We start from the raw sequence: 18,542 nt of genomic DNA, 5'->3' as shown, positions 1-18,542 counted from the left end.
GCATTCTAGGGACCAGCAGAAGCCTGCGTTGCCATCGTGCCTGTGGGCTGACGGAGCTGCCTGATAGGGTGGTCAGCAGGGGCAGGTAGGCTGTCACTTAGGGGAGAGGCTGAGTAAAGGCAGATTTGTGCTGTTACATGCATTTATGACAGCAAAGATCCACTGACCAGTGGAGTGCCTGCTGAAAGCCAGCACTGAGCCCATAGCTGGCTGGGTGAAAAAGGAATGCTAATCACACTCTGATAGGAAACTCCTCTTTTACAGAACATTCTTCAAGGTTTGTAACGATGGTAAGGCTCATTGACATCATTAAGCTTCAGAGGCGCCAGATCTCTCCTTTCTTGGGTATATCTTTTATGTCTCATTCCAGTGTAACCGCTGCCTTTTGTTAGCAGCAATCACCACTGCCAGCTCCCGGCAGGATTTTGCAATGTTTGTTCTGCTGTGTTCCCTACTGCTTTCCCTGTGGCTTTCCACCCTGTCCTTACTGTTTTGCTGTCTTTCAGTTTTTTCCTACAGAAGGAGTTATCAGCAGTTAGAAACACAGATTTTGGCTTGGAATCACAGTTAACCACTTCATTTAATTATTTGCTTCATGAAGGCAACAACCTGCAAGGTTTTTTATAAAGAAGAAAATATAATTACCCAGCTGATCTTCAAGTTACAAAGACAAAAGGTGAGCCTCTTAATCCTGCTTCCTTCCTGGGTTGTCACCTGAGCAAAAGAGGGGACTGATGGCTATGTAGCTTGCCTTATGTCTTTGCAAGGCAGGGTATGTATGTGCTACTTCATGTCACAAACCATTACAAATAACAGCAAGAGTAGCAAAGTTCATTTCCAGCTGTTTACTGTGCAGAAAAATGCAACAGTCAGCGTTTATGATAAAGCATTTGCAGGCAGAATGCAGGAGTAGAGTGCCAAAATTTAATCCCCTCTGCTGCCAAAGGTCGTCAGCCCTTCCTTAGATTCTAATGTTCTGAGCTTTCTCTGTTTGTGTTTCTTATCTTAGATGCTTTGTTTGTGCTGTTTGTTGGTTTACTAAAAATGCCAGTGCAGTCAGGTTGGGTACAAAACAGACAAGAACCATGACTGTGGCTGTAAGAAGATTGTGTGGTATATTCAGGGGATGAGGTTTTGCAGATTGGGTGTGAGCCGTGCTGTCTTTTCACCAAACTTCTGTTTGACCACAAGGTTTCTGAGCATTGAAGGCTTTGAGTAGCAGGGCTGCTGAGCCCCTTGGTTGCTCAGGGTATATGGTGGTATGGCACCACTTCTGCCCAAGCGCTTTGCAAGTTGTGACATGGGTGCTGGTGCTGCCAGTTGTGTTACTGGCACCATTTAGTCTGTGACTGGGCGTCCAACAGTGAGATCAGTAAAGGCCGTTTGAGCTGTGAAGTGTCAGTGTGCTTTGCAGTGCTGCTCTTGATCGTGGGTCTGGATGGGCTCTGGTTTGTGTAAACCCTTGAAGCCATCAGCCCAAGCTGGGCACCTGAAAACAGATAGAGAAAGATGGTGTTGAGAAAACCCATCCTTCTCAAATCAGCAAAAAGGTGTTTTTTCTCTTGACAGTGGTTTGTATCTTTTCTTTTGAGGTATTGCATGGGCCTGCAAAGAACTTCTTCGCTCTGTTTGAGTCAGAGGAGCCAAGTGAGGGCAGGGAAATGGCACCCTTCCATGTGACTGTTCTGCTGTCACAAAGTGCTTGCAGGCAGCCTCTCCGCATGTGTGTATGTTATATCTCTTGTTTATTTTCCTAGCAGGAAGCTGTGTCTTGGGGACCATGTGACAGCTCCACCTCCCACACTTGTGACCCAGGTCCTGGCATACTTGGCTCACTGCAGCGCGGCAGCAGCGGGGACAGGCAGTGCGGGTTCCTCAGTAGGGATCAAGGCTCGAGGCAGGAGTTTGAGAGGTGGCCATGGAGGTCATGCAGTGGCAGGGAGCCACAGGGGGACCCCAGCTGCTGCACTTGGGGGCTGGGGTCATTGCTCTGCTGTTGGCGGTTGTGGCCGTGTGCTCCCTGCCCTCCCTGATGGATTACTGGAGGCAATGGTGGGTGATGAAGCCAATCCCAGGTATCAGCCCCTGCTATCCAGTGCTGGGAAATGCTCTACAGTTGGAGCGGGGGGCAGAAGGTAAGGGCAGCTTATGCCATAGCTCGGCTGTGAGGCCCTGCATTGCATGGGGCTTTGCTGGAGGAGCCAGCGCTGGTAGTGTGCTTGGGTGGTTGAGCTGTGGCTGGCTGGGGACAGGTCGTGGGGTGTGCCATCACCTTTAGGTCTCTCTGAGGCTGCGGGCAACCTGCCGAGGGGGAACTGTGTGAGAAGTGGGCAGTGGAAGGGAGAGGGAACTGCATAAATGTGGGGTTATCAAAGATAGCTAGACAGTGGCTGATCTGACAGTGGCTTCCAGATGCTGTTCCCAGTTGGTGAGGTGGAGCGTGAATGTGGTTTTGCGACTAAGAGGTGTGCTGCGTGCTCTGGCAGCAAGTGCTCTTTTACAGCGCAGAGCACTGTGTCCCCATGGCTGTTAGCTGTGATCCAAACAAAGCTTGTAGCTTGCAAAGGAAAAATACTTCCTTAAACAATTATCTTTCCCCAAGTCAGCATGTGCAAGGGACTTTTGGGATGCTGAGATGCTGGGTCATTTTCAGAATTAGCTGTGCCTTAGATAGATTTATGCATTAGATGCAAAAGAACTTGCTGAGTATTTGCAGTACATCCCTCAAAAGCAAACCTTTCTGTTCTCACATGGGTCAATGGTACTTTTTTTTTTTTTTTTTTTTTGTCAGGTGCTTGAGAAAGCACTAATTTGCTACACATTCCCTTTCCATTTGGTACTTGGTTTTGCACAGGAGCATGTTTTTTGAGGAGTCTGTCATGTGAAAGTGGCTCTGGCTGTGCTGTCAGTGGACCCTTCTGGGTGTGTTTGTGATGCCTGTGTACACCAGTCTGCTTTGTGCCCATGCATCCCTGGCTGTGCTGCCAGAAGAGAGGGCACCTGGGTCATGGGAGTGTGGTAATGCCAAGGGTGACTACAGCATGGGTGCACACATTACCGAGTGCTGACACATGCTGAGGCATGATCCCTCTGTTTGCAAGGGTACATGTTCTCATCTTTCCTCTGGGTGCACCCCCATACCTAAATACAGGTGTGAGAGATCTTTCTTTGGTGGAAGTGAGGATGAGCAGCTTTCCCTGGAGTTGACTTTGGGGAAGCAGTAGCAGGATCATAGTCAGAATGTGTATACAAGCCTGACTGAGAGACAGATCTTTTTTTTTTTCTTTTTTTTTTTTTCTTCTTTTTACATCTAATTAAAAAAAAACCCAAACAAACTAAGAAAGAACATTGCTTCTCTCTCCAGAATGCAGTTTGATTAAGACTCTTATGTTCTATGGAATCTTTAATCTCTTTTGTTAGGAGGAGTCACATAGCTTCCATGCTTTACTTAAGTCCATGACCATCCATCTTTGTTTATTTGTTCTTGTTTATTTATGTAAAAATGAGTGAAGTCTGTGGTTTATAAGCTTTTTCATTAAAATGTGACAATTAAAAAGAATTTCAGTTTTTAGAAAAAAGAATAAGGTTTTATAGCAGAAGGAAAATTACTTTATCTGCTGGTGATTTTATTTGTTTGTATTGGTAGACAAATGCTGGAAAATTGTGATATTTTGATCATGGTGATGTTAGGAAAAAGGATGTAAAACATGGCAAAGTAATCTGACATTCTTAAGCCTTCTGGATGAGATGTCACTAGAACTTTGCCTAGGACTAGGGAATGCTATATTTGGTATCTATTAGGAAACTAGGGTTTTTTTCCTTTTATTTTTTTCCTTTGATTTGGAGACCTTTGAATTTTCAGCTCTGTGGAGGCCTTGGAGGGAGTCATTATTGTTTAATCTGGTTTGTGAAAGGGCAAAGGCATGTTTATTTCTTGAATATCCTGATAGCAGCCACCTCCTCTAGAACTGCAGAATGAACTTGATTGCCCTCTGTGATGAGGTCACTGGATCTGTGAGCAAGGGAAGAGCAGCAGATGGTGTTTAATCTGAATCAGTGAGATTTTCGATACCATCTCCTGTACTTTCTGTATAGCTGAATTGGTGAGATGTGGACTGGAGAAGTGGATAATAATGTTGGTGGAGAATTGGCTGGATTGCTGAGCTCACTGGTGTGAAGTCCAACTGGCAGCCAGACAGTAGTGGTGTCTCTCAGGTGGTCTGTGGCATAACGATCCTGAGTCTTTGTGCCCTTGAATTACCAAATCCACAGTGGCCCTGTAAGCGGCCACTAACCCTTCAGTAAGGTTTCTAAAAGGACAAGAATGGAGTTTAATCCTGGAGCAGCCAGCTGTCAAAAGCCCCCTGCTAGAACTGCAAACCATCACTGATGGTTGAGGCTGTGAGTGGGAGGGTTGAAACATGTTGGAATAAGAAGTAATTTGACAAACAATAATGGTGGTGTAAGGGCTCCAAAGATTTTCTTCAGGAATCCAGCTATCAGAAGCTAGACTTTTGAAGTGATACTGGTTCCTGTGCAGTGCTTTGCCATTACTGTGTGTGATCTCACTTGTGCCTGCATCACAAATGTAGTACTTGTCAACGAGGTCTCAGGAAAAGGCTTGATGCTGTACTTGGAAAGTAAAGGAGCATCTTGATACAGCATTTTGGATAGTGTCAGGTAAGCCAAAATGTACGCATAGCCTTGATGAAGTTTGATTTAGTTCTAATAGTTACAAAGAGCATTGCAATACGGAAGGGCCATGCTGCAGTGCTTTGAGACTGCTTAAATCAAACTGCCTTCTCCGCAGCTAGGAGGGGTTTCTCTAGTAGAGTGCCGTCAAGAGTGCAGCCGTGAATCAATCCCTCTGCAGTACACCTAATAGCTAGGTGCAAAATATGCTGCTTGGTCATAGTAGCAAAATAAAACTACAATGAAAACATAATTACAAGGTATATGGTGAAAAAGAGGTCATTATAGAAGTCTTGCTTATTCAACACCCCTCCCCCCCCCCTTTTTTTAAAAAAAATCTAATCTGTCTTTTCAGGTTTTTTTAAACAACTACAAGTTTATACTGAAGAGTTCAGGAGCTGGCCATTGTTCAAACTTTGGATAGGACCATTGCCTGTCATGGTTTTGTATCATCCTGAATGTGTGGAGGTGAGTATGCTTGCCTCCTGTCTGTTCTACTGTCATGCAAAGTAGCGTCCAAGCTATTTGTTTCTATTCTCTCAATGTAATTTTTGCTAAAAAGGGCTTGCACTGATTTAATTAAGATTGTCCTCTGATCCAGTGCTAAAAAAAGGTGAAAGCAGAAGAATATTAAAAGCCTAGTCTTGGAAAAAAATAAATACTGAAGATGGCCAGCAAATGAAAGCACTAACTCTATATGTTTTTTATGTAGTATCTCCTTTCACTTTGTTTTCACGTGTGTTATAGCTTCTGCTCCGGAGAGCAGAATGGACAAACAGATAGCAGGGAAGATGGGACCACTGAAACAGGGATAGAACATTATGAGATGCAGGTTGCAATGCTTATGTCTGTTTGACCGACTTCTACATTAGGACTTGGTGGGTCTGTGTTGATGCTATGAAATGGAGTTGTTAGTTTTGCTACTGACAATGGTTGTCCTTGAACTGGGAAGATAGACCTATTTCTTTATTGGAGGGGTTATTGAAGAGATGGAACTTCTTGTGAGTTTGGTTAAGGCTGGAAGCCATTGGGTTTTCTCTGAGCTCTGCCTGTGACTTTATAACACAAATTTTTCTTTTTCAGGAAGGTAAGGGGTGTAGGACTGGGAGTTTTTCAGTATTATTTCTCAGGAATATTTACTGAAAGACTTGAGGGTGTGACCTCAATGTTCCCCCAGTGTACCAGCTTGTATTGAAGTATTGTGCATTTTACTGAGGCTGAGGGCACTTTTGTGGGGGAACTGAGGTTAAGCAAAGTAATTTCAGCTGAATAAATCTCTCTCCGTCTAACAAGTGATGGGTTATTTCTCTCCTTTCATTTTTCTGACAGGTTATTCTGAGCAGTTCGAAACATATAGAAAAATCATACCTGTACAAATTCTTGCACCCGTGGCTGGGCACTGGACTTCTGACAAGGTATAGTGAAGTTGCAGGTGCATTGCTGTCTTTTTGAAATTCACAGAGTATATGATAGGAAGAGGGCTTGGTGGCAGGAATGCTGTGTGTATCTTTGGACAGAAATGTAGGTGATACCTGTAGAAGTCTTTTATCCTGAATTTCGTTCGTGGCCCTTAGGAAGGTAGTATAGCAAAGTGCAGAGGGTTGAGGTCCATGGGTATCAGACGTGGTGTATCCTCACTGTTCGTTTTCTTCCTTACTGGTTGTGCCTGCAGTAGACCTTTAGAGGTGTTTTGACTTCCGTGTACTTGCAAAAAACTTAATGGAGGAGAATGTTCCAGTCTCTGCTGGTTAAGGGCAGTAGTGGTAGATGCTAAACAGATAATCTGGCCTGAGGAGTGCCCCAGTAGCAGGTTAACAGGAGGAGTGGTGGGATGGTTTACCCTGTAGCACAGTTGCCAGCTGGGTGCCTGTGGGGCACGTGATTCAGAAAAAGCGAACAAGAACCCCCAGGAAGCTGGTGTCACCCACTGAGGCTCCATGCTTTTTTACTGACATGTGGGAGGTGGTTGCCTGTCTCCAGGCAACTGCAAATGAGGCAGTCATTTGCACAGTGTCTGTGGACCCTTGTTCTCTGCAGTCCTCATTTCCTAGTCAGCAGATGAAGGCAGGCACGGGTGGTGATTCACAGAGACAATGTGGTGAGTTGAGGCCTTGATGCTGAGTAGCTGGTTTGTCCTATTGATGACTTCTGCTCAATCCCTCTGAGCCTGTGCACTGAACTGTGTTGCCTGAAGGCTTGTTGGCATCTCCTTTTGTTGAGAGAGTTACAGAAATGGTAGATGGTGCTTCACAGATTGCTGGAGCAAGAAACAACCCATTTTGCTTCTTCTGGTTAGTGCAATGGACAGGTTGAAGAGTCATCTACAATGTGTCCATCTTTCCAGGTTGCAGTTTTTACTGTGTACTTTCTGTGATGGTGAGAGGTTTATTTTTGACTTTGGAGTTTTTAACCCTTCCTTCCTTCTTGTTGATTTTGCAGCACTGGAGACAAGTGGCGGTCACGGAGGAAGATGATAACTCCTACGTTTCACTTCTCAATCTTAACTGACTTTCTAGATGTTATGAATGAACAAGGAGGTATTTTATTGGAGAAACTTGAGAAGCACGTTGACAAAGAACCGTTTGATGTCTTTCTGGACATCACTCTCTGTGCCCTAGATATCATCTGTGGTAAGTCCTCTTCAGTTATTGTACTGTGCATGATGTGGATGTTCATGAGTACAGCTGTGCTATGTTGTGTGAGGAGGCAGTTGAAGAGGAATGTCCCTTCATATTGGTGAATGCATTTCCATCCTTCCAAGGCCATCCTTTCTCCTCAGGTGTCTTGTGTGCATCTGAGCAGGTGAGCGTGTGGGATGGGCAGGGTGAAGGTGTAGCAGTCTAAGTGAGGTTGTGTTGAGGAGCGGGGTTCCTGGGCATGGAACTGTAAAGTGAGCTCATCACCTGGAAAGGGATGTGTGTACACACCTCTCAAAGGGATGGTGTGGTGACAGTCAGAAGCTGGGAGCAGTAGTAACTGATTGTGTAGAGGGCCTCTGCATTTCACTTTGCACTTGTAAACTGTTGATGTTTTCCTCTTCCTAGAAACAGCAATGGGCAAGAATATAGGTGCTCAGGAGAATAAGGATTCAGAGTATGTTCGTGCTATCTACAGGTAAAGGAACTTTTTCCTTGGCTACTTTGTAGTTGTGCTGGAGTTGATGCTGCTGGTGTCAGGAAGGAGTTCATCTGCTGTGAGCCATGAGGGAGGGCTGGAGGCAGAAACCCAAGAAGGCAGGAAAAACTCCTGCAGATATTGATGTATTTTCCGGTATGAGTATATGCAATAAGGGGCTGAGGCTTTGTAGAGGTGTCAGCTGCCGTTCAGTTAATACATTGGTACAGGAGGTTAAAAAAAAAAAAAAGAGAGCTGCAACATTTCATATCAACATGACTGGCAGAATTGGGAAGGTGCTGGTTTAAACAGCATGTTAAAGCAGAGGCACTGCTGCTTTGCAATTCACAGCAGTATTTACACCATTCAAATTGTATGTGACTTTCCAGTGGATTAGGAAAAGCATGGTGTATATTCCTACCACACTGGTGTGTCAGCCTACATGAAGTGTGGCTGCCTGTGGCATTAATGCGGCAGAGGAGACACTGTTGTAGAAGGTCTAGGAGGTTTCTGGAGTGTGTGGAAGATAACTTCCTGACATAGTGAGTGAGCCAACTAGAGAAGGTGCCCCACTGGACCTGTTTTTTTTGTGAACAGAACAAGGACTTGTGGGTGATGTGATGCCTGGAGGCCATCTTGGGCATAGTGACTCTGAGATGACAGACTGTTTGAATCTTGGAGAAATAAGGAAGGGGTCAGCAGAACTGCCATCTTGGACTTCTGGAGGACCAGTTTTGGCCTGTTCAGGAGCCTGGTGGACAGAGTCCCTGGGCAGGCAGTCCTGAAGGGCCAAGGGGTCCAGGCAGGCTGGGTATCCTTCAAGAAGGAAATCTTGAAGTTTACTGGTGCAGGAGCAGGCTGTCCACATGTGCTGAGAGACGAGCCAGCAGGGAAGACAACCAGCCTGGCTGAACAGAATGCTTAGGCTGGGACTCAGGGGAAAAAGGAGAGTTTGCCACCCTTGGAAGAAGGATCAGGCAGCTCAGGAGGACTACAAGGATTTCATGAGGTTATGCAGGGAGAAAATAAGAAGGGACAAAGCCCCACTAGAACTTAATCTGTCTACTGCTGTAAAAGGCAAGAAAAGATGTTTCTGTAAATACATTGGCAATAAAAGGAAGGCTAAGGGTAGTCTCCATCCTTTATTGGATGCAGGGGGAAACACAGTGACAAAGGATGAGGAAAAGGCTGAGGTACTTAATAACTTACCAGTAGTCCTAGATAACCAGAGAGGTCCCAGGTGACTGGAGGTCAGCAAATGTGACACCCACCTACAAGAAGGGCCAGAAGGAGGATCCAGGGACCTACAGGCCTGCCAGCCTGACCTCAATCCTGGGGAAGGTTAAGGAGCAGATCACCCTGAGTGCCATCATGCGACACGTGCAGGACAACCAAGTCTCAGACCCAGCCAGCAGGGGTTCATGAAAGGAGGTCCTGCTTCATGGACCTGATCTCCTTCTGTGACGAGGTAACCCACTTAGTGGAAGAGGGAAAAGCTGTGGATGTCTACCTGAACTTTAGTAAAGCCTTTGACACCATCTCCCACAGCATTCCCTTGGAGAAGCTGGCTGCTCATGGCCTGTACATGTGCGCTCCGGGCTGGGTAAAAGGCTGGCTGGCTGGCCGAGCCCAAAGGGGGGTGGGGAATGGAGCCACATCCAGCTGGCGGCCGGGCACACGGGGTGTTCCCCAGGGCTCAGCGCTGGGGCCGGTCCTGGTTCATGTGATCTGGGTCTGTGATCTGGGCGAGGGGATCGAGTGCACCCTCAGCGAGTCTGCAGCCAACACCCGGCTGGGCAGGGGTGCTGATCTGCTGGAGGGCAGGAGGCTCTGCAGAGGGGTCTGGGCAGGCTGGATCCACGGGCCCAGGCCACTTGGATGAGGTTCCACAAGGCCGAGTGCCGGGTCCTGCCCTGGGGTCACACCGGCCCCACGCAGCGCTCCAGGCCGGGGCAGAGCGGCTGGGAAGTGCCTGGGGGGAAAGGGCCTGGGGGTGCTGGTGGGCAGCCGGCTGGGCATGAGCCAGCACCGTGCCCAGGTGGCCAGGAGGGCCAGCAGCATCCCGGCTTGTGTCAGCAACAGCGTGGCCAGCGGGACCAGGGCAGTGACCGTCCCCCTGCACTGGGCACGGGTGAGGCCGCCCCTGGAATCCTGTGTTCAGGTTTGGGCCCCTCGCTGCAGGAGGGACACGGAGGGGCTGGAGCGTGTCCAGAGACGGGCAGCGGGGCTGGGGAAGGGGCTGGGGCACAAGTGTTGTGAGGGGCGGCTGAGGGAGCCGGGGTGTTTAGCCTGGAGACAAGGAGGCTCAGAGGTGACCATCTCACTCTCTGCAGCTACCTGAAAGGAGGTTGTAGTGAGGTGGATGTTGGTCCATTCTCCCAGATATCGAGCACTAGGACAAGAGGAAACGGCCTCAAGCTATGCCAGGGCAGGTTTAGGTTGGATATTAGGAAAAATGTCTTCACTGAAAGGGTTGCAAAGCATTGAAACAGGCTGCCCAGGGAGGCAGTGGAGTCCCCGTTGGATCACCACCCTGGAGGTATTTAAAAGACTTGTAGATGCGGTGCTTAGGGACATGCTTTAGTGACGGACTTGGCAGTGCTGAGGTAGCAGTTGGGCTCAATGATCTTGGAGGTCTTTTCCAACCTAAACGATTCTATGATATCACCTGTAGCCTTTGATGGGGCTTATTGAGACAGCTGGTTACATAATAGGGGTGGAATTAGAGGGTTTGATTGTCATCTGTTCCTTGGCCTTTCCCAAATTGTACCATAGGTGGGCCCGAAGTTGGCATAAATGTAATAATTACTCCTCCAAGTCTTTCTGCAGCCAAAAGTATGTGCAAGAGCTGAATAGAAATGACAATCAGCCCTTTAAAGTGTTCTCCAGTTGTGTTTGAGCGTACAAGAAGTCTCATATTCTTTATTTTAAATACTTTTAGTGGGCTGTCTTGTATGTATGGTATCTGGACAGTCAAGTAGGAATATAATGCTTTAAGATGGTTGTTTGAGATCTCAGGGCAGATATTTTGGAACCCTGGCATGAGTAGTCTTTTCAGGATGTGGACTAGGACTGGACAGGGTGCCTTAATATGTCTGTTTCAAGAGGATTCCAACTAAATGGGAATATGCATTTCTTCTCAGGGATCCAATGCTTAAAGATATAAATCATGGTGATGCTGGGACAGGTGACAAATTTTGAGATGGTTTAAAATCAGGTAACAAAGGAATTGCCTTCTCTTCAGATGAATGGCTTTAAACCCACACAGTATGTTAAGTTCTGCTTCACTGGGGGAGATAGAGCTCTTTTTTTTTGTTTTTGTTCTTAAAAGAGTGCTGTAAATTTGTTTTTTGTCAAGAAATGTTACATAATTTAATTGTTGTGCCCCTAGGATGAGTGATCTAATCCAACAGCGACAGAAGAGCCCTTGGCTTTGGCCCAATCTTGTATATATGCTGTTCAAGGAAGGAAGAGAGCATGAGAGGAACCTGAAGATCCTTCACAATTTTACAGATACAGTATAGATTCTTTTTTGTAAACTATTTTTTAAATGGTACATTTTATTTGTTGGAGTGGTCTTGCACTCAGTGGACAGCTTCCAAATGGGGGTGAGGTTCAGCCTCCATGATATGCTTATATTAAGAGGAGAAGTTTTTTCTCTTGGGATGCTGAGGCATTCCCTGAAAAGAAGACAACAGCTGATTTCCCTGTCAGGAACTGTGTTGCATTTAAGCAAGGGTATATACTACTCCATGGGAGTAACAAGATGTACAGAACCTTGACAACCAAAACAAACAAGCGGAATTCATTGAACTCTTATTCTGCCCCAGATGTTCCACATCTGAATCACCTGCAACAACTCACAGCCAAGTTTGTAGCAGTAAGCGTAGGGCTCTGCTTGGTAATGCCACTAGGTCCAGCCCTCAGAAATTGAAGCCTGTATTAGTTTTCCCCTATCCAGAGCAGAACTGCTGAGATGAGCAAACACATGCAGGTCTCCACGTCAGCAGTAAAACACTTTAACACAGAAACCATTAAGCATACGTCACTGATTTGGCATAAAACACAGTGTTCTCTCACCATGATATACTGTGCAAGTAACACCTCTTTTTCTCACCAAATAGTTCCCATGCTATTCTTGCAAATGTTTGCCCTCCCAAAGCTACTGTTAGGGTGTTAGCAGAAAGGCTGCTTTCCCTGAGATACACACGTACGTACCCCATGATGTCATTGTATCAATGCCCATGACAAAGGAAATAACGCCACATTGACTCTGCATTGTTTTTAAGTGTTTCATGTTTTGCTTCCATTTATTGGGAATTGCAGCAGTGAGGCATGAAAGAGGCTCTTAAAGGGACCTGTGGTAGCATTTGCTCTCTTCCCGTGCTGGGCTGGTGCACTGGTTGCAAGAGCCCAAATCTTAGAATATGAAAAAGGAATGGTAAATAATAATATCACCTAGTGTAGGTGCTGGCAAAGCACTGAGACAAAAGGTGGCTCAGTATGTGTCTTCAGATGTGTATGTTCAGCGAGGGAAACAGCATGTGTGTATATAACTGTTTCCCCACCCTCACCCCCCCCATTCAGTGCTTCCTCTGAACAGACTGACATACTTTACAACCTTTATTTTTAATTATTTTGTTCTTGTTGCGAGCAATTCCAGTTTATTGAAGGGTTCTGTTTTGCTATTATGACAATGGTGGTGACAAGAAGAAATCTCTGTCTGACGCTGGGGCTGTGCTTTGACCAAGAAAAATGAAGTTCAGCCATTGCTCTTCTGCTGAAGGAAATCCTCATACTAGGAACCTTAATGTATTGGTTCCAGCCATGTTATGTGTAGTCCTGATGCAGGATTGTGGGGTGCCCTGGCTTCTCTTCGGTCTCCTGTGTTCCCCAGAGGTTGGAGATGGGATTCTTTCCTTCATTAGTGGATAGGGTAAAAAAGACCATCTTGTTGATCAGCCTGTTAAATTGTGATTTTTATTTTATTTATTTACTGTCACTGTTGTTGATGTTCACAATGGGCTTGTTTCAGATATTCTGGAAGTCTTTACACTTCTTGATGATCAACAAGTTTTTTGCATAGTTTGGCTGTCTATTTTCTTGATCACACAAAGGCTATTCAAGGTGCATTCTGTTGCTTGGAACAAGCGGGGCTGGCCATATTTTACCTACTAACACAAAAAGTCAGTTAAAGTTCATGAGCTAATGCTGACAGCTAGGCTGCTAGTGCATGTAGACTGTTATGGATGGATGTTGTTTTAACAAGTTGGGCCAAACCTGTGTGATGTAGACTGTACACATGTGCTGTGTGCATCATATCTGATGCAGTGGTTCTAATCTCAGGTCATTGCAGAAAAAGTTGCAGAACTTGAAAACTCCAAGCAAATGAAACGTGATACTGATGGCAACTGTGAAGAAAGTGGCTCCAAAAAAAGAAAAGCTTTCCTGGACATGCTGCTGAGTGCAACAGATGATGGAGGGAACAAACTGAGCTACAGGGACATTCGTGAGGAAGTGGATACTTTCATGTTTGAGGTACTGAAGGAACCCATTGGTTGGTTGTTTTTTTGTTTGGGGTGGGTTTTTTGGGATTTTTTTTTCTCACAGAACCTGAGATTCACCGTTTGTGGGTAGTGACTCTTCCCGTTCTTTGTTCAGGAGGTTGCTTTTAGTATAAAGTTATTTTAGCCCTGGAAACCTAAAAGGAAATCTCTGTAGGATAGAAACTACTGAAGGATAGAAACAGTTGATCCAGAATTGTGTATTGCCCAGTATTTTGCCAGGGCGCACATGTGGCAGGCCCTGCCTGTGTAAGCAGGCTTTATTCATGAAAGCAGGTGAGTAATAAGAGCTTAATGGCTGATGTGGGCCACGGGCTCTCAGCTCCTGTTGCAAACCTCATTAATGCTAGAGACAGCTCTAAATAATTTCAGTGTTTTGTCTTACGCTTTGTCAGCTGTACTCAGATTTTGTCGGTTGCCACGGTGGCTGTAACCTCCTGGTTCTGTTGTCAGCTGCGCGTTGGTGTACTGTCTTCTCATGTCTGGCTCCCTGTCTAATGAAGGATCTAAACAAGACTCACAAGTTTTCCACACACCTCCATTAGGTGGACCTGAGTTGTTACAGGTTACAACTGCTGTTGTAACCTAGGGAAACTGTTTTCCCACCTTACCTTTCCTGTATTACTCCATAGTTGGATTTTGAAGAGGTCCAGCATCTTGAACTTCACAAGAAGTGCCCCTTCTTAGTGTCAAAACCCTTGCTGGTCAACTTTTCCCCTTGCTGTTCCTCTTTTTTTGGTTTGTTTTGTTCCCTTTCCATTTCCCTTTCCTTTTCCTTTTCTTTTTTTATGTGGTGCTGAAAACTGTAGTAGCTGATCCCCTTCTCATAGGAAACCACGAAGTATTCCATTCCCTCCTATGGCTACTGTACTGTGTCTCATTAGACTATTTTTTCGATAGTTTTGTAAAGGTTACAGATTGTGTCCATTGTATCTCTCCTGTTGTAGTTGGCCTTCCAGATGTTTCATTGTTGACTGGACAGTAACCAAAAAGATGAATATACATCTCTTTCATTGTGTAGATACTGATAGTTCATGCAGCTTTTGGAGGGCAGAGGAGGGGGATGTTTACTTGGGTTATTTCAACACTTTTCCCTTTTGCTCAGTGTTTAGTCATCTGACAGAATCATGGGTTGTTACATCCTGATAATCAGTGCGTTGGATAGAGTTCTTCACTCATTATTTTTGTTTTTCTCATGGTCATGAGACCAATAATTCTCACTTTCCATACTACCTGCACACCTGAATATTTACGAAGTCTGCTTGTGCACAGGAGTAGTGTTGAAGTGAATGTCTTTGTAAATCTGGACCTCTAGGGCCATGATACAACAGCAGCTGCTCTGAACTGGGCTCTGTACTTACTTGGACATAATCCTGAAGCCCAGAAGAAGGTTCACAGAGAACTGGATGAGGTGTTTGGTACGTTTCCATTCTCCTGTTCATTGAGGTGGTTGTGGCAGTTGTGTTTGTGAGTTGATGTGTGGTACAATATAAGCCCAGATGTAGAAGAGGAGGTTGGAGCAAGCCTTATGGCCCTTCTGGAGCTTTCAGTGGCTAGAGGTGATGGGAATGGGTGCTGGAAGGTCTGTAGGGAGAGTACAGCCCACCTTATGTCTCTGGGGAAGGGCATGCGTGTTCAATGTATGTGTGGCATCTTCTCCTGTATTGTCTTGGAGTGTGATGAGAGTCCGGGAGGCAGCTGGGATGAATTTGTTTAACCAAAAATGGGGAGTTCTAGTCTTGCTCATCCCCCTGTTTGTTCTTGGACAGGGGACACGGAGCGTCCTGTTACAATGGACGATTTGAAGAAGCTTCGATACCTTGAGTGTGTTGTGAAAGAAGCCCTTCGGCTCTTCCCTTCAGTTCCACTGTTTGCTCGTGCCTTGAGAGAGGATTGCTGCATTGGTAAGTAGTGTCTTGCATTTGCCACTTCCTATACTGCTAGCATCTCCTCAGTAGAGGTATTCCCCAAGTAAAGGAAAGCATTGTTTTATTTTTTACTGAACCGTTGTGTACAGAAAGTCACTTACTTGCTGTTGTTTTGACCCCTGTTCTCCCTTTCCCTTTTCTCTTTAGGAGGATATCAGGTACCAAAAGGCACAAATGTTCTTGTTATAACTTACGCCCTGCATAGAGACCCTGAGATCTTCCCTGACCCAGAGGAGTTCAGGCCTGAGCGATTCTTCCCTGAAAACTGCAAGGGAAGGCACCCATACGTTTATGTGCCTTTCTCAGCTGGTCCCAGGAACTGCATCGGTAGGTAGCTGCAGAGGAAGCCCTTGTAATGTGGCAGCGCTGCTTTTGCTGTGGTAACTGGGGCAGCAGTGAATGTATCAGAAATTTAAGGCTTCTTGTGCCTGCTGGTTGTATCCTGTCCTCCCCCCCAGTGCACCCCCAAATTCTGGGCAGTCTCCTCTCCCCTGCCAGCCTGGTGCTTGAGCTGCCACATGTTGCTTCTTCCCAAGGGTTTCCTTTCTTCCCAGGGGCCAAGGTCTATCATGCTGGAGTTTCCTCCTCACTACCTGTGCAGCCTGGCAGCATGTTAATGGGCTCCTGCGTTAGTACAGGATTGCTTCCACATTTCTGATGCTCAGTGTCAGCAAGACAGAGCAAGAGAAGGCAAATGTCCTGCACTTGTTTTGCTCTGGAGACATCTCATGATCTCAGCTGGGTGTCCCTAACATGCAGTCCACAACTGATGTATTCTTTCTCTCTTTCTGACACTGCTGTTGCTCTGGTGTTTTCACAGTCATCCCAGAACTTTTTAGCTCTTCGGATGCCACTTGGCATTTATATGTGCTCAAAGTAGAGTCGTGTTGTTTATATTGTAGAACATATGCAAAGACTGTTCCCTGCACTAACCATAAGTGCAGACAGGGAACACGCAGCAATTGTCCTGCCATTTACAAGAACAGGCAATACAGCTACTTCTGGGTTTTTGGTTTTGTTTGTGTTCTTTTTTGGGAAGTGAGGTTTGTATGGTTTTAAATTGTCTCATTGGGAATAAGTGCCCTTCCCATAAGAACAGCAGACTAGGTCTTCCCATGTTCCAAAGAGGAATCTAATTTAATATTACACATCTAGCTAGTTCCTGGGTTTGTTAATAACATTGCAGAAGTACATCACTGTGTACATGTATACAGACATCCATCTGTGCGTATTATACAGAGGGGAGCACATAAAAAGTTTTGAGCACTGGCCTTTGTGTCCTGTTCCCATTTTCAGTTTAGTTTCAGTGAACTGCCTGGATTGTGACACTTGGTTTGGTTTCCCTCATATTTCTCTGTTCTCCCCTTTCCTCCTCCACCTTCCTCTGAAATGTAAATCAGACTTTGCCTTCTGTGCTGCTAAATCATCAGTGTGATGCTTAGTGTTCATTGAATGAAGGTCTGTCTGTCGTTCTGCATCTCCTTTGCTCCTCTCTGCATACACAAAACAGTGGGATTTGTCAGTCCCCACAGTCCTTGTGCTGTGTCCTCTCCTGCTCTGGTCTGCCATCCGTTCCCTGCTGCCTAGTGCATCCAAGAGACATGACAAGGCTGTGTTTTGTATTATTTCCATGTAAAGTGTTGACTGTTTCCTCTTTGCTGTTGGAGTTCTGTGTACTATGGGTAGGAGGACGTGCTGTGGATTGTCCCAGGAAGGCCAGAGTTGTCATGCAGAAAAAAGTACCGGTTTCAGTAGTATCCCTATGACCTTGATTTTGACCTAAAGCCAGTTCTGTTCTCAGGGCAGATGCACTGTCCTTGCTGTCCTGCGGTCCTAGGGATATTGCTGTGAGCATGCAACTGTTAATGCAACCTGACAGTAGCGGGTTTTTTTCTGCTCTGTAACTTGTAGGTCAGCGCTTCGCACAAATGGAGGAGAAAACTCTTCTAGCCCTCATCCTGCGGCGCTTTTGGGTGGACTCGTGTCAAAAGCCAGAAGAGCTTGGTATAACTGGAGATCTGATTCTTCGTCCAAGTAATGGCATCTGGATTAAGCTGAAGAGGAGGCCACATGCTGGATCAGAATGAAAGGAAATTCAAGAAGTTATTTTTTTCAAAACGTTCCAAGCTATTTAGGCTGTGGTACGTTTTAAAATCAGATATTTTTATGACAGGCCAGCAATTTGTTTAGACTAGTAATTACTGATTGTTTCGTTAAAGATGTTTTAATAGCCCTAAATTGCTCGTCTTTTCTAGTACGTCTGAAGTTCATGTTCATCTTTGAAGTGAAAATCTTCAAACATCAAATCATGCCTTAACTACTCGGACGAAATTATTCTAACAGTGCAAAAAACCTTAACTTATGACTGTAACAACAGTAATGCCTGTGATGAAGGGATCTGGTTATATTCCATAGAACTTGCAGGGTATCACAAATCTTTGTATAGCTTTCAGGTTTGTTTTGTTCTGAAAGGTAAAAGTGATCAATTCTTCCACTTGGCACAATTTTTTTTCTGTCTTGGTGATGACTGCATCTATGGGGACAAAGCAAAAAATCTCTGATAATTTAACTCCTCCTTTCTAAGCATTTGCAGTAGTTCTTAAGTAGTGAGTACTCTGAATTATTTTTCAGCTAGGTGTACCATAAACAGTCTGTATAATCATACCATGAACTAGATAGTGTGCAAATTACCCATAGGATTTCATAGTGACAGAAGCACTGTGTTATTACACATTTTGAGAATAAACTTCTACTGTGCCTCAATATGGAATGCAATTACATCTGTAAAGGTTACATGCCTGGGTGCAGGCAAGTTACCGATGGATAATTATTTCTTATCATCCATTCCTCTAGGTGATCAATTGACCAGATTTTACTGTGTTAGTCCAAGCTGAAACAATGAGCCAATCTGCTTTTTCCTTCTAGGGTCCTGAAGGTAACACAGAGAATTTCTTGCTAATTGATGTTAAAGATGAATTACAGTCATGGGATGAAGCACCTCTGAAAGTTTCTGGCTGGTTGTACGTTCAGGACAGGTCAAAATCTACAACAGGCCACACAGCAGAAGAACAGACTCTCCATGTCTTTTGTAAGCGCTGAAGAAAAAGCTGGTACTAGGCCAAGCTGAGGTCCTCTAGCCTGGTCTGCCCTTTACTTCTGCCCTATGCATTGGCGCTTCTTTTGGCTGGTGTGTGCTGCCCCAGCATAACACCTGCTTGGCGCTGCACAAAGAAAGGTCCATGTC

At 45.4% G+C, this 18,542-nt stretch overlaps 1 protein-coding gene across 2 annotated transcripts; it reads left to right on the top strand.

The window, feature by feature from the left end:
• The first annotated feature begins 204 nt into the window (after positions 1 to 204).
• LOC101918235 (cytochrome P450 4V2) lies at positions 205 to 18,061 on the top strand. 2 transcript variants are annotated; one of them, XM_027794939.2, is made up of 12 exons: positions 205 to 290; positions 507 to 676; positions 5,048 to 5,160; positions 6,022 to 6,107; positions 7,132 to 7,322; positions 7,737 to 7,806; positions 11,198 to 11,324; positions 13,153 to 13,344; positions 14,686 to 14,788; positions 15,140 to 15,274; positions 15,446 to 15,625; positions 17,210 to 18,061. In XM_027794939.2, the coding sequence occupies exons 3-12, from the start codon at positions 5,131 to 5,133 to the stop codon at positions 17,383 to 17,385; spliced, it is 1,290 nt and encodes a 429-aa protein (XP_027650740.1). In that variant the 5' UTR covers positions 205 to 290; positions 507 to 676; positions 5,048 to 5,130; the 3' UTR covers positions 17,386 to 18,061. The 2 variants fall into 2 exon arrangements, with proteins under 2 accessions (XP_027650740.1, XP_005243199.1); XM_005243142.3 differs by lacking the exons at positions 205 to 290; positions 507 to 676 and adding an exon at positions 1,816 to 2,135.
• Positions 18,062 to 18,542: the final 481 nt, after the last annotated feature.

The sequence above is a fragment of the Falco peregrinus genome, chromosome 2 (assembly GCF_023634155.1).
Source record: "Falco peregrinus isolate bFalPer1 chromosome 2, bFalPer1.pri, whole genome shotgun sequence".
NCBI classification, from domain to species: Eukaryota; Metazoa; Chordata; class Aves; order Falconiformes; family Falconidae; genus Falco; species Falco peregrinus.
This window is presented reverse-complemented; position numbering and strand designations above follow the sequence as displayed.

Excerpts from the sequence above, each read along its gene's own strand:
- LOC101918235 (XM_005243142.3), top strand. The coding sequence starts at position 1,919 with ATGGAGGTCATGCAGTGGCAGGGAGCCACAGGGGGACCCCAGCTGCTG. Across the intron at positions 7,807-11,197 it reads TATGTTCGTGCTATCTACAG|GATGAGTGATCTAATCCAAC; the intron begins GTAAAGGAACTT and ends TTGTGCCCCTAG. Across the intron at positions 15,626-17,209 it reads TGGTCCCAGGAACTGCATCG|GTCAGCGCTTCGCACAAATG; the intron begins GTAGGTAGCTGC and ends TGTAACTTGTAG.